At 33.7% G+C, this 15,000-nt stretch overlaps 1 protein-coding gene across 1 annotated transcript in view; it reads left to right on the forward strand.

The window, feature by feature from the left end:
- Positions 1-15,000, forward strand: part of LOC145291623 (uncharacterized) — a 284,342-nt gene that overhangs the window by 131,365 nt on the left and 137,977 nt on the right. The window contains exons 4-5 of the mRNA XM_080137698.1: positions 7,971-8,245; positions 14,107-14,258. Coding sequence (XP_079993824.1) covers positions 7,971-8,245; positions 14,107-14,258 — 427 coding nt within the window. The remainder of the gene's footprint in view (positions 1-7,970; positions 8,246-14,106; positions 14,259-15,000) is intronic.

A 15,000-nucleotide genomic window follows, 5' to 3' on the forward strand; every position in this document is an offset into this window, starting at 1 on the left:
AAATACAATAAATAAATAAATAAATAAATAAAAAACTAATGTAAATTTACTGAATCTGTATATTTTGTTTGTTCTTTAATGTCAAGAAAAGTTGCCCCTAACATCCCGATGGTAAGAACGGCTTTCGGGAAAACAATCCTCGAAAGTTGTTCTTAACATGTATAGGTTGGGGTTGTCCCCCCCCCCGAAAAACGTTCGTATCATGAGGATGTTACAGGTGTTTTAGGGGTGTTTATACTACGCTGGGTACTGTTAAAAAGGAATTTAGGTAAAAATGGCACCGGTAAAAATGGCACCAGTAAAAATGGCACTGGTAAAAATGGCACCGGCAAAAATAGCACTGGTAAAAATGGCACCGGTAAAAATGGCACAAGTGAATAAATAGGTAAAAATGGCACCGGTAAAAATGGCACGTAATGGATTAATGAGAAAAATGACAAAACGAGAACATGCATGAATATCTCATAGTATATTAAAATGGGAAAACGTGCGAAATTTGTCGAATTAAAAAGGGTGCTAGACGACCGATCTGGTCTCAAATTTTACCCTCGTTTTGAGTTTTCCAAAAGTTAGGTCATGTACTGCGACGTCACCGGTGTTACAGAAAATAATGAGAAATTTGTCAAATTTAAATAGATCCTAAATGCGAATCTCGTTTTTGAGATTTCCCAAAGTGCTATTACGTCACAGGTGTCAGAAATAACTTTTTTCATCTGTGTGGTAATTCATTCACCTCTTCTTCCCTATTATAAGTTGAACACTGGGCAGAAATAAATTTAAAAAATCTCCCTTATTTACAAACAAGTTCCTTTTATTTTAATTAGTTACTTCTATTTATTTGTTTCTTTATCATATATTCGATTCGATGTCTATACTAATAAATGCCTTAAAAATAAGAATTATCGAACATTTATTACCATAGACAACAAAATGAAAAAGTAAAATATACAACAAATAAATGCTACCAAACGCAAGATATGCTAAAAGTAAAAATAAAATAAAAATAAGCAGTTTATATATTTTTCAAAAATACAAACAAAATAACTTAGGCATAAACAATTATAGCGAGGAACAGTCCATTTGATGACGGCTTCTGATATTGAAATCAGAAATCAACATTATGTTATTCGTTCCTCGTAATTTATGTACACTTAGTGTTGTTTCTTTTTTATGGAACTCCTGCATTGCAACATGTCGGCAATGGAGACGAGTTATCGACCCCTTTATGAAACTCAAATATAAAGAAGTTTCTTCATAAATATTTCATGTTTTTTAAATTACTACATTGATGAATTAAAATTATATTTTGATACATTTTATACAACCTTAATGTAACCCCCCCAAAAATACTAAAAATAATCTATAAATGTTTTTAGCATATTTTTTTTCAATTATGAATCACTCATTAAAAAGAAATATTAAAACTTTAAAATTATAGTTCGATACATTTTTATACTTTAAAATTAAGTACTCCTTGTGCGTTGAGTCTTATAGTTCACAGCCTAAATATTCAATGACCTCTCCCCTTGGTGCGGAAATAAACTTTTTTTTTATTTTGTAAACAAACGAACGTATTGTACTTATGGATGTTTGATACCGAAATAAATATGAACTTTAAAAAAATAATGTTACTTTTATTTCATTAAATTGTTAGGTGAAAGTGCAAAATAGTTCACCCCACCTCCATGTTAAGAATGGCTTTCTAAATAGTTATTATTTCAACGTTGTTTGTACTCTCGGGGTGTCAAACCAAACCCGTATAAGTACCTATTTTAGTGAGTCAAAACTGAACTCTGTCATATTTGGTCAGTAAGCTGTTATTTATATTGGAATCAGTTTATAATTTTATGTCAGAAATATACCCAGTGACCGATTGACCCCAGAAATGTCCCCCAGAACGGTTTCATACTCAACTGTGAGCATGAAACTGTGAGATGAATTGGTCATAAATCCTTTTCGCACGTATACGCGACAACACTTCACTTTAGTTTATGTGTCTGTTGAATTTGTTAATAAGGCAATAAAACTATTTTTGGTAATTAACAACATTGATACAGTTTAGCTTTGAGAATTTTGTGTTACTGTTCCCATTCCAGCTTTGGACTACTATTCTCATCTTGAGTATTCCTATTTACTTGCTTCCCCAAGAGGACAAAGTTAGACACAATGTCGTTTTTTTTATGTGGGCAATATCCAGCTCTCCTACAAGAGGAACTCTGGATCAGAACAAAAATTAAAATTGTCTCAGTCTGAAAGGATTTATTAATTCTTCATTGAACGGGGAGATAATAGGTGGAGTGTAGCATCAGAAGTGATACTACACTTTGTTAACGTATCAGTCGATGCAACCTCCGACAGAAATTCTGTGCAGATTCTCGAGTTCAACAGAAACATTCCAGAGTTCAATATTTATTCAATAATAGCAGTTTTGGATAAATAAGAAAAAAATGGCAAAGCCCAACTTATCAACGATAAAATACATTCAATGATAAAATAAATTTAGAGTGCACCAAAATTAGTTTTTTTCTTTTATCAAAGATAAAAGCCAGTCGAGGATAAGTGTCAACCAGGGAGCTTTTAATTACACTAAACAATTTTTATTTTGTTTTGTTTTAGGGAAAAAAAACTTATCCCCGTGTGTGTTTTATCCTTGATACCTAGCGATTCATTATGAAAAAAAGAACCCAAAAATACAACTACAACTTGTCCAGAAAAGATGCATTTTGTTTAGTGGAATTGAAAACTTCCACATTAACCCTTATCCTCGAGTGTGTTTTATCCTTGATAAGTTGCGATTCATTAGTCCTAAGTACCCCATTTTGGGGAGCTAGATAGTCACCAGATTAAAAACCGACATTGTGTCTAACTTTGCCCTCGCGGGGTGCAATTAAATAAGAACCTTTAGATAAACAATGCTTCTAAACTGAGGTAATTGTAATTTTTTGTTCCGATCGAAAATGCCCCTTTTTGGGGAGCTGGATATTCCCCAGATTTAAAACCAACCTAGTGTCTAACTTTGCCCTAGTGAGGTGCAATTAAATAAGAACCTTTAGATAAACTGAGGTAATTGTAATCTTTTGTTCCGATGAAAACTGCCCCTTTGTGGGGGGGGGGGGCTGGATATTAAAAATCGACCTTGTGTCTAACTCTGCCCTCGTTGACAGCAAGAAAATAGGAACTTTTACAAAACCCAAAATGAGGTTAGAATTTGGGACCCCATAGCTTCAGTAGCACCTTTTGGTGCCATTTTTACCTAGTTATTCACTTGTGCCATTTTTACCGGTACCAATTTTACCGGTGCCATTTCTACCGGTGCTATCTTTACCGAGCACCGTTAAAAAGACATCTGTGTTTTGTTTTTCAATAAAAGATCAACGTTTCATAAACTTTTGTGATTTAATAATTTAATCAAGAATAATGAAATTTGTTTTTAGTTTTATTAAAGAAAAATGGCAGTAAACGTTTTATTTCTATTTTTTTAATAATAAAATATGAATGATATTTACGAAAAGTTATTTTTCCATTGTAAATTTTTTTTTTATAATAAAAGATGAAGAATATTTATGAAAGCGGTAAATTGTTGGGTGAAGGCGCAGTATTTTGCCAAGGCATAATGGAATTTGTTTTCAGCTTTATAGAAAAAAAAATGGCAGTAAACGTTTTGTTTTTCAATTGTAAACATTATTTATTTATAATGAAAGTTGAATGATATCTGTGTAAACCGTTGGGATTTTCTGTCAATTACGGTTCGGTATCAACCAGCAGTCACCGGATGAAACCGACTAAAGTAACAGACGCAGACGAATTTCCAAGCAAACAAACCGAAAAATATACGTATATAAAAAAAAAACAAATAAAAAATGTAACAATTGTACATTTTAAAATAGTTTTTTTCAGGTTAAATTCAAGCTTCACGATATCTTTTTTTATCTTTTTTTTTAGTACATTGTTTGATGGATGCATAGAATAGTTACAAAACACCCTCCCCTCCCCATGTTAAGAATGGCTTTCAAAATAATAAGGTTATTATTTCAGCACGGTGGCAAAAGTGCTAAAGTAACAAAAAAATCTACTGTAAATTTACTAAATATATATAATTTTTTTTTTTAATGTCAAGAAAAGTTACCTCAAACATCCCCATGGTAAGAACTGATTTCGGAATAAGAAACATGGGCGTGTTGTGGGTGTGTTGGGGGTGTTTATACTACCGGTTTAAAACATTTTTTGTTTTAAATAAAATTTGAATGAAAAATTTGAAAAACCTTAAAGTGTCGAATGTAATGGTCAAATAATTTTATTCATTTATACTTTTTTGCCGATAGTTTGCTAATACATAGCCGCATCAAGGTAGGTAGTCTGATCCGAGAGTTCTTCTTTTTGTTTTCTTCATCTTAGTATTAACACACGTGGTTTTACTTTTCTATTCCCTTCTACTCCGAGGGATTACCTTTACCATAACACCAACATGAAAAAAAAAAAGAAAGAACAAAATCTCAGATCAGATTACCTCTCCTGATGAGGCTAACTATTAGCGAAATATCGGCAAAATAAATAAATAAATAAATAGATTTAATGATTACATTCGACACTTAAAGGTTTTTGAAATTTTTCATTTAAATTTTATTTAAAAAAATAAGTGTCCTCAAAAAGTGTGTGACCATCTTTTCATTTTTTTGTTTTGTTTTTCAATGAAAGCTGAACAGTTCTTGTTTGTAATTGTAAAATGTAAGATGTAATTACAATATATAATCAAGAATAATTAGTTACAGAATAATTGAAATTTATTTCTACCTTTATTAAAGAAAAATGTCAGTGACGGAGTTTTTCTAGTGTAAGATGGATGGTTTTTATGAAAACCGCAAAGTTTTAAGTGGAAGTACAGTATTTTGTCCAATTTTTTCTATTGTAAATATTTTTTTATAACAAAAGATGAATGGTATGCATGTAAACCGTAAACGTCTTCTTTTTTTTCTATTCACAACATGTTTTGATAGGAAAAGATGAATGGTAGTTATGAAAAATGTAAACGCCTTTTTTATATATAATAAACGATGAATGCTATTTATGGAAACCGTAAATTGTTAGGTGAAAGTACAGTATTTTATCAAGAAAAAATAAAATTTACTTTTAAAACTGGCAGTAAATGCGCACACACATGTGCGAAAACGGAAACACGACTGTAAATAATGGTACATACGATACTGAAGCACAAAATATTCACAAAACACCCTCCAGTCTCCATGTTATGAATGGCTTTCAAAATGATAGCGTTATTATTTCAGCACGGTGGAAAAAGTGCACAAGTACCAAAGAAAAAATACTTTTACTTTTTCACAGTCTGAGCGGCTTATCGAATCAAACACGATGCGTGTTTGTTTCAATAAGCCGCTCGGAATGCGAAAAAGTAAACACTGTTATCCGTAAATGTTATTTTTTTGTTTCAAGTTTATTTTTAAACCACGATGCGTGTTTGGTTGGATAAGCCGCTTGGAATGTGAAAAAGTAAAAACTGGTTGCTATAAATGTTATGTTTTTGTTTTAGGCTTTTTCTTAATGTGGGGCGGGAGTAGTTTCGTTGTGTTAATGTATTTATAGGCAACTGTAACTGTATCAGTACTTAAATTTCTAATTATGAGCGGTTATTATGGTTGTATTTGTTTTTTTTAATGATTGCTTCTGTGTAGAGAGATCCGCCATATTTGATAAGGTTTGGCGCGTTCGTCTTTGTAATAAGATGTGTATTCCGGAATAATCGATTTGTCAGCTCCACACCAATGAGAATTGCCGGAATTTTAGAATGGAGAAATTATTATTTTTAATCGGGAAATAGGAAGATAATGGTATGTTTATAAGTGTATGATGCAGTTACAACGGGTGCCAGGACAATATAGGATAAGGCGTATATTTCATCCCGATGAAGTTGGGGCGGCAGGAGGACTTCAGATTAAGAGGTAAAAATAGGAACTACTTCTTCTGAAGATGGTGCGATTATGACGATGATGCTCCTAGGATAAAATATAGGATTTTTTTATAACGAATAAATGTGTCTATAATGTCCTTCTAAATTTACATAAGATAGTTGCTAATTATTTAAATAAGATAATTGTCTAGACATAATAAATTTGTATTTGCAAACCTACGGTACTTTGGTCCAGAGGGGAATTTCTGCAATCAAAATATTATATGGGAGATGAACTTTGTTTGTCTGTGTGTATGTGTTGTCTATGTGTGTCATTTCGTTCCTACGCCGATATTTTGGAATTTAAAACAAATGTACTTTATGTACCTGGCAGTGTTCTTGGATAAGTCTTGTATCAGAATGTCTTCCATAAGTATCGATAATCAATAATCGAAAAATATTAAAAGAAAGAACAGACGATTTGGAGTAAAGTTAACTCATGCAACCTAAAATCAAAAGTGCATTTGAGAAGTTTTATTAGCATACAAACAGAAAGGTCCAGCATATAAAAATCAAAAGTTGGTTCTTTCATATGACAGAAAAGCTTTCGAAATGAATATTTCTGTTTAGAATACAATTCAACCATGATACTTGAATTTTGTATTTTAAGCTTTAAATCTAAACATTATCACCGCAATAGTAGAAAGACCCGGCGTATAAAAGATAATAAGTTCTTTGATATGACAGGGGCGCGTTCGAAATGATTGTTTCTGTTTAGAGGACAATTCAACCATGATACTTGAATTTTCATTTAAAACTTAAATTCGAGACATTATCACCACATAAACAGAAAAGCCATGCATACAAAATTCACGAGTATGTTCTTTGATATGACAGGAGCGCGTTCGAAATGAAAGTTTTTGTTTAGAGCACAACTGAAGCATGATACTTAACTTTTTCATATTAAATTTTAATTCAAATCAAATAATTTTATAAAACCAACGGTAGGTTCTCTACAGTGCAATGGAAACTATAATGTATTGTAAACTAAGCTACTGCGGGGGAGGTAGCATGTAAAGATTCTCTCTTTTGCAGTAGTGCACTAGTAACTAAAGCAGGCAATCAATCGATTTACTTGATTTCACAGATTTCTATGGCAATATAAAACATCCGTTGATCCTTATTCAATTCTGGACAACATCGGACTCCCCTGCTACTGTATATATATATATATATATATATATATATATATATATATATATATATATATATATATATATATGTGTGTGTGTGTGTGTGTGTGTGTGTGTAATTATTTCCACAGCCAAGTAATGTCGTGTCCTCATTTTGGGCTCATCAGTAAGACATATCCGAACTCGGGATTCGAAACCCGAGCCTCTTGCATGCAAGGCGAGCGCTCTGCCCCCCTGAGCAACCCTGTCAAACACACAAGAAAGTCTATTAACTAACACAGATCAAGCAAACCGCAGTGAAATTCGACTATGAAACGGCCCTACTTTGTCTCGAACATGGGATGTGGTCATCACGTGGCAGAGCGCTGCCTTGCATGCAAAAAGAACGGGTTTCGAATTCCAAGTTTGGATATGTCTAACTATGAGCCAAAACGAGGGAAAAACTCGAGTCTTGGACTTCAGGTTTTTTGGCTGTCATGGTTCTTGTGAGCTGCGACATTTGGCTATGGAAATAATTATATAATATCTCACATTCTGAAAATTATATGTATATATATATATATATATATATATACTAAAGTATTAAAATATATTCATTTAAGGTACACGGAGGTTTCCAAGTTTTTCTGCGTTGCTTAATTATCATATATATGTATATATATGTATATATATGTATACACACACGCACGCACGCACACGCGCGCACACACACACATACACACACACACACACATATATATATATATACAGTGTTTGCTACTAGACTCTACTCTCGTATTGAGCACTGTTGATTTTAATACTGAAAATATATACATGTATATTATGCCATTTCATAAAATTATACTTGTATACATTAAATGATGCCGTCTCGTTGACAGGTCGATTTATGTGCGATCAATCCCAACGGATGATTGTATTTCAGTATACATGGGACACGGCAAACACCCGACACGCTGGTTACCAAGGAGATGATAGCAGCGAACAAGCGAATCGTACAGGGGTGTACGATATTTACGTGGTCGGGAAAAGGTCGATCTGCAGCAAACAGAGCGGTGTAGTGAGGGGCGACGGCTCGAAACGTAACCCTTATACATTGCTCATATACATTGGTGAGAGAAAGAACACCACAGAAAAACGAATCTGCCATATCGAGGTAAGTTCATTTCCTTTTTTAATTGCATGCATTGTCATTTGTTCAGCATAGTAACAAAATTAAAAATCTTACATGATTTTTCATGTCTATTTTAAAGATTAAAGTCAAGTTATAAGCATACTAAACCTTACATCTACTGTAGAGGTGGCTGTAGAGACTGGTCGGAGACAGGCAGGAGTTATCTCCCCTAAGGTTGGTTGGTTGGTTGTTTTTTGTTTTACGGCATATCAACCCTTTGCAGGTAATTTAATGCCAAATCCAGTTATTTTAAAGAAACAGTTTTAATAGAATATATATTTTTTTCAAATCGGTTTTTATTTAACACATAGTTGGGACCCCAACAGGTACGAATCCAGTTATTTTGAAGAAAACATTTTCATAGAATATATATTTTTTTTCAATCGGTTTCTATTTAACCCATAGTTGGGACCCTAACAGATACTACCACTCCGGGTTAGAGTTGACCTGAGAGCAATGGCAATTAAAGGGTGTCTCGACACTTCCCAAAGCCCGCAAGCTGGAGCCTCACCATCGGATATAGTTTAAGGTTATATCCAGGACCTCTCCCCTAAGGGCTATAAAAATACGGGTATAGGCACCGGTTGGAAATCAGGGTTTAATGCTCCTTCAACTCTAAATGGCGCTCCGAATAGGATATGCTCAAGACCAATAAAATTTAGCAACAAAAACAAAAGGAAAATTTAACTTTGGATGCTTAATTACACGGGATTACGCAATGGACCAGGAATACCTTAAACTTATGAAACAGTTAGTAGAACTCCAACAAGAAAACATAGAATTCAGAAAAGAAATGCTTCGATGACGTCCTAACTTGCCACGAGTAAAAAAAAACCGGAACGATTGTCGATAGAGCTAGACGCCACTGAAGGAGAATGGACATTAATCCTGGATTCATGCGCCCGTTATAAAGACGCGTGCTAACTGGACGAACAAGTTACTCTACGGAATGAATTTTTTTTCCATAGGAATCACCACTTACCCAGGCCCAGAGACCACTCGAGGATAAGGGTTAAGAGTGTACAGTAGTCAATTAGACAATATAGAATCGTTAGTAATGGAAATTCGGTAAATTTGTTAACTTAAGTGTAACGGCTCATCAAGAACTTGTTTACGTTGGACTTGAAGACAATTATATTGTAGTCAACTGGAAAGCAGGAAAACAGAAGACAGTTCCACAGGCATGCACTTCTAAGAAAGAAGCTTTGTTCATGGAATCTACGTTTAGGTTTAGGCACAGATAAAGTGTGGGGGGAATTATTGATAGTGTTTTCAGCTAAACGAGTGTTTCTTGTGAAAGTTTGGCGAGGGAGGACAATAGACTGAAGCTCAGTCAAGCACTTACCATGAAAATAACGATTAAGCAGAGACAAACTCGCAACATCTCTTCTGTGAGATAGAGGTTGCAGGGAAGAGAAAAGGACATCTCCTACGAGGCTACGAAGTCTATTTTGTTACAAGCGACCCTCACACGAACAGGTTAATGTTTGACTTGATACAACTAGGTACGCTCTACCCCGCACCGGAGGAGTACCTTGAGCAACAAATACGACTGATAACAGTGAAAGAGTTACATAAGGGAATACACAGGAACAAATACCATTCTTTGACACAAGAAATTAGTGAATCGATAACTTTCTGTCCCGTTTACGTGGCCAAGCCAGATTTTGTGCATTTAAGTTTAAATGTAATAACGAAACACGTGGACAAGAAGTAAACTACTTAAATGACATGGATTCTGGACAGTTGGCCGCTGGGCTAGCGAATTCGGAATACTAGAGTAAGATGCTCTCAGAGCAGCTTCGCTCATCACTTTGGAACAGAAATTTAACCAGTTATTATTATTTTTTTTTGAAGCGTCAGACGAATCAACTTAATGATGGAGAGACTAAAACTTGCTGTTATGGTTTCAAATGATCTGAAATGACAACAAGAGGAGACTTGATTCCAAATATTACTCATATGTTATATCTCACAACTTTGGTTTTCATACATAAAGTAAATTTCACAGTGTATAAGGATTATTTGATACTGTAGATATTCATAATCGTATCCTATTTCTAAAAGAGGGGAGATATAACATATGAGAAATATTTGGAATCAAGTCTCCCCTTGAAGCCATAGCGACAATTTTTAGTCTTTCCGTCATCAAGGCCAGAGGTTTGTGGGAAATATCTATATATGAAGAAAAAGAAGATGTAAAAATAAGATTGATTCGAAATATGTTTTTTATAGCAGATCGTTGCTTTTTACCTAAACGATATATATATATATATATGTATATATATATATATATATATATATATATATATATATATATATACGAGCAAACAGTTAATAAAACATGTTAAAACACACTTTGAAATGAGTTAAAAACATATTTAATCTAAAAAGGAAACACTAGATAAGTGGATAGTCCTTAATCCGCGGAGTTTCGAAGAAATACTTTCCTTCTCGTCAGAGGGTAGGAATTAGCAAAATGCGGGATCGGATTTTGCATGCAAAAGTATTTGATGAAACAACAAGTAAGTCAAAGATCTTAATAAGATCTTATATATATATATATATATATATATATATATATATTGCTATTTCATTCAACCAAAAATTAATTTAAGAAGATATATTCGATGAGTAAATTTACAGTATTTACTTTAACAGTGATCAATACATAAGTAGAGCCAGTTAGTAAGTTATGAAAATATAGCATAAGCTTGGCGAATTCTCACAAGTTGGTTGGTTGGTTGTTTTTGTTTTACGGCATATCAACCCTTTTCGGGTTATTTAATGCCGAATCCAAAGATTGAAGAAAAATCTTTTAATAGAATATATTTGTTGTTTTCAAGTCGATTTCTATTTAATCCATAGTTGGAACCCTAACAGGTACTACCACTCCGGGTCAGAGTGGACCTGGGAGCAATGGTAATTAAAGTGTGGCTCCACACTCCCCAAAGCCCGCAAGCTGGGGCCTCACCACTGGATATAGTTTAAGGTCATATCCAGGGACCCCCATTGAGGGACTTTTACCCTCTGCAGGGAGGCAGTCGGTGTATTATAATGCCCCACCGACAGGGCCAATTCTCACAAGAATGACACGCAGAATATTATGTGCAGCTTAATTTCCACATATATTTTTATAACTTTATATATATATATATATATATATATATATATATATATATATATATGTATATATATATATATATATATATATATATATATATATATATATATATATATATATATATAGTGCAAAGTTTTGTTGAAAATTCAAAGACTCACGTCTTCTTTTTTATAACCTTTGTTTATTTCCTGGATTTTTCCATTACAGCTGTTTCATTAATGAGTGGCAATTTTACGATTTATGTTTCCGTAAAAATATCCTGTCCCCACCAACTTCTTCAGATGTTTATCCATTAGATTTTTACAACAAAGGATATATTTTTAACATGCTGGACATCGTATTCGGGTAAAAAGATTTCCACAGCCATGCTTCCTCACTTCTTCCATTTATATATATATATATATATATATATATATATATATATATATATATATATATATATATATATATTATTTATTTATTCGGAGGTAAACAGTTACATTTGGTCGCTACAAACAGCCATCTGTTTCAGTCAATGCGACTTGGTCAGACGACCCTAAACCATTTGACGCTACAGAAAAAAAGAAAAGGTAAAGAAAAAGTAAAGAAAAAAGAAGAAAAAAGTCTCATTGACTGAAACAGATGGCTGTTTGTAGCGACCAAATGTAACTGTTTACCTTCGTATAAATAATTAAAAAATATTTTGCTCTTGCCATCGAGCACTATCTAATGACCTCGTTGTATTCATTAGTTTCTACTTTTGATTATCTCAAGCCTGGATTTACACACACACACACACACACACACACACACACACACACACACACACACACACACACACACATATATATATATATATATATATACACTTGTGCCCGATATTATTCATACCCCTCGGATCTTTGAGATTTCTATAAGAATATTGCTCAAACCAGAAGGTAGACAATATTAAAGGGATTTCAGACAATAAATCAAGCATAGGCATTTAATTTAAACTCAACAAATAAATAAATTATGCAAGTTTGAAACATTATACAAAGAAAAACAATAATGGCACTAGTTCAAAATTATTCATACCTCTCTTACTAATAGTCAATAGCATGCCCTTTATTCTTAATAACTGCCTGTAACCGTTTTGGATATTTATTAACAAGGTTTTTACAAGCATCAACACTGATTTTTGACCATTCTTCAATGCAGTAGTTCTCCAAATCCCTCAAATTTCTAGGTTTCCGCTTTTTAACCTCAGTTTTCAATATGTGCCAGAGGTTTTCGATAGGGTTCAGGTCGGGACTCTGGCAAGGCCATTCCAAAACATTAATTTGATTATCCTCAAACCATTTCGTGACTATTTTGGCAGTATGTTTTGGATCATTATCCTGTTGAAGGACCCAGTTTGGTCCTAAATGGAGATTCTCCGCATCCTGTCTAATGTTTTTCTGGAGTATCTCCAAATATTGCTCCTTCTTCATGGTTCCATCTATCTTGACCAAACTACCTGGACCACTAGCCGAAAAAGAGCGCCAAAACATTAGGCTACCACCATCATGTTTCATCGTGGGTATGGTGTTCTTTGGGTTGTAAGCTTCTCCGTTCTTCCTCCAAACGTAAGAAGCATCCATATGGCCAAACAATTCAATTTTTGTTTCGTCAGTCCACAAAATACTTGAGAAAACGGACTCTGGAGAATTCACATGGGTCCTAGCAAACTTTAGACGTGCTGCAAGGTGTTTTCCGGTGTGCAATGGAGTCCTTCTTGGTCTTCTTCCTTTAAGACCATTTTCATGCAGAGTCCTTTGCAATGTTTGCCTCGATATTTTTATGCCAGAAGACTCCAGATTTTCTAAAATGTCCTTAGTAGTGGTGGTTGGATTTGCATTAACACTTCTTACAATATTCCTGGTGGCTCTAGCAGACAGTTTCCTTTTCCTTCCTCTACCAATCAAGTTGTTTGTTGTGTGGTGGCTCTGGAATTTTTTGATGATGCTCTGTACTGTTGCTGTAGGGACCTCAAATTTCTTGGAAATTGACTTGTAACCTAAACCATCCTTATGTGAATTCGCAATTTTAGCCCTAAGATAATTACTAAGCTCTTTTTTCTTCCCCATTCTAATAATTTTTATTCTTTTATTGGTTTTCAGTTGATATCATTTTAATTTCTGAAAAATGCAGAAAACGAAATGAAATTAATCAAAGGTTGTATAAAAGCATTCAAAATAAGAATCAAACAGCAAACAAACAGTCAGAAATTCGATTAATACTGAAAAAATAAGGGGGTATGATTATTTTTGAACATTGCAGATTTTATAAATAGCTGTATATTTCTTTTATTACAAGTATCCCGAGATTTTAAAATGACGAAAATGATCAGAAGAGGTTTATTAAGAATATGTATCAATATGGACGTAAACCATAAATTCTTACAAAGTTACACATAATAAACTCAATTTTCAAGGTGGGGTATGAATAATATCGGGCACAAGTATATATATATATATATATATATATATAAAGGCATTTCGAATCGTGCTGTAAATTCCATACATCTTGTGTCATAATATATGTGTTGTCCGTAAACTAATAAATTCGTTCAGCGTTGTAAATGTTAATAACCGACGGTTTTGTTTATATTTTGTCTATACTTTCTTTCAGTTCTTAGCTGAACTACATTTTGATTTATTGTGTATGTGTATTTTTGGCACTTTTAATAATTCATGTTCTGTTGCTTTTCTTCAACAAGACATCACCTGGCGGCCTCTACAGCATCCAAGTGTCTGTGCAGAAATTACCATTTTTGCTGACAGCTGATGACCGTGTCTTTAGTCTTTTTTGCGATTTCGGGCGGACATCTAAGCAATCGACCATTGGATTGAATACTGTTCACATCGTTGGGTGAGTTTGAGCATTTGAATTTCAGTCTCAAAATTAACCCAGTTATTAACCAATTTACCTGTGTATTATAACTATTACCTATTTCTATTTATTTTGATTTTCTTTATCTTTACTTTATCGTCGTATTTCTTCTTTTTCTTCTTCTGCTTTTTCTTTATATTTGTATATTTGTATATACATATACATGTATACACATATACACACACATAGATATATGCATACATAAATATATGTAAATTTATATATATATCAATCGGTCGATCGATTGATGTCTCCGTTCAGTCTCAAAAGATAATGGACACCCTTGTATGGGTAGCTGTGCGTGTAATTGTGAGGCAAGAGTTATGTAATCCACAACCCCACCTCTTCTGAATTGTTCCTGCTCGAGTCCAGTGGCAAGGACAGGCCCAAGACAGCTTTGAAACAACGCCAGGCTAAGGGCAGAGCACATACAGCACCCGGAATTCCCAAATGGTCGCCCATTTTAATACTGACCAGGCACAAGGTTACTTAACTTCGGGAACCGATGTTTCAAAGTGATTATGCCATATACATACTTACATGTATATACATGTTTCTTAAAAGATACCACATTAAATAGGGGTAGATAGACAAGTATTTATTTATTTTCGGGAAGTTTTTCTTTCATTAGTCCAAAAATTGCATACAACTGTTTCAGCCCTTGAGCTTTATCAGCGCGTTTAAAAAACAATATTCTAAAAGTTTTTCAACCAACGAATAG

Source organism: Euprymna scolopes, chromosome 12 (genome assembly GCF_053919585.1).
Source record: "Euprymna scolopes isolate OS-2025 chromosome 12, ASM5391958v1, whole genome shotgun sequence".
Lineage (NCBI taxonomy): Eukaryota > Metazoa > Mollusca > Cephalopoda > Sepiida > Sepiolidae > Euprymna > Euprymna scolopes.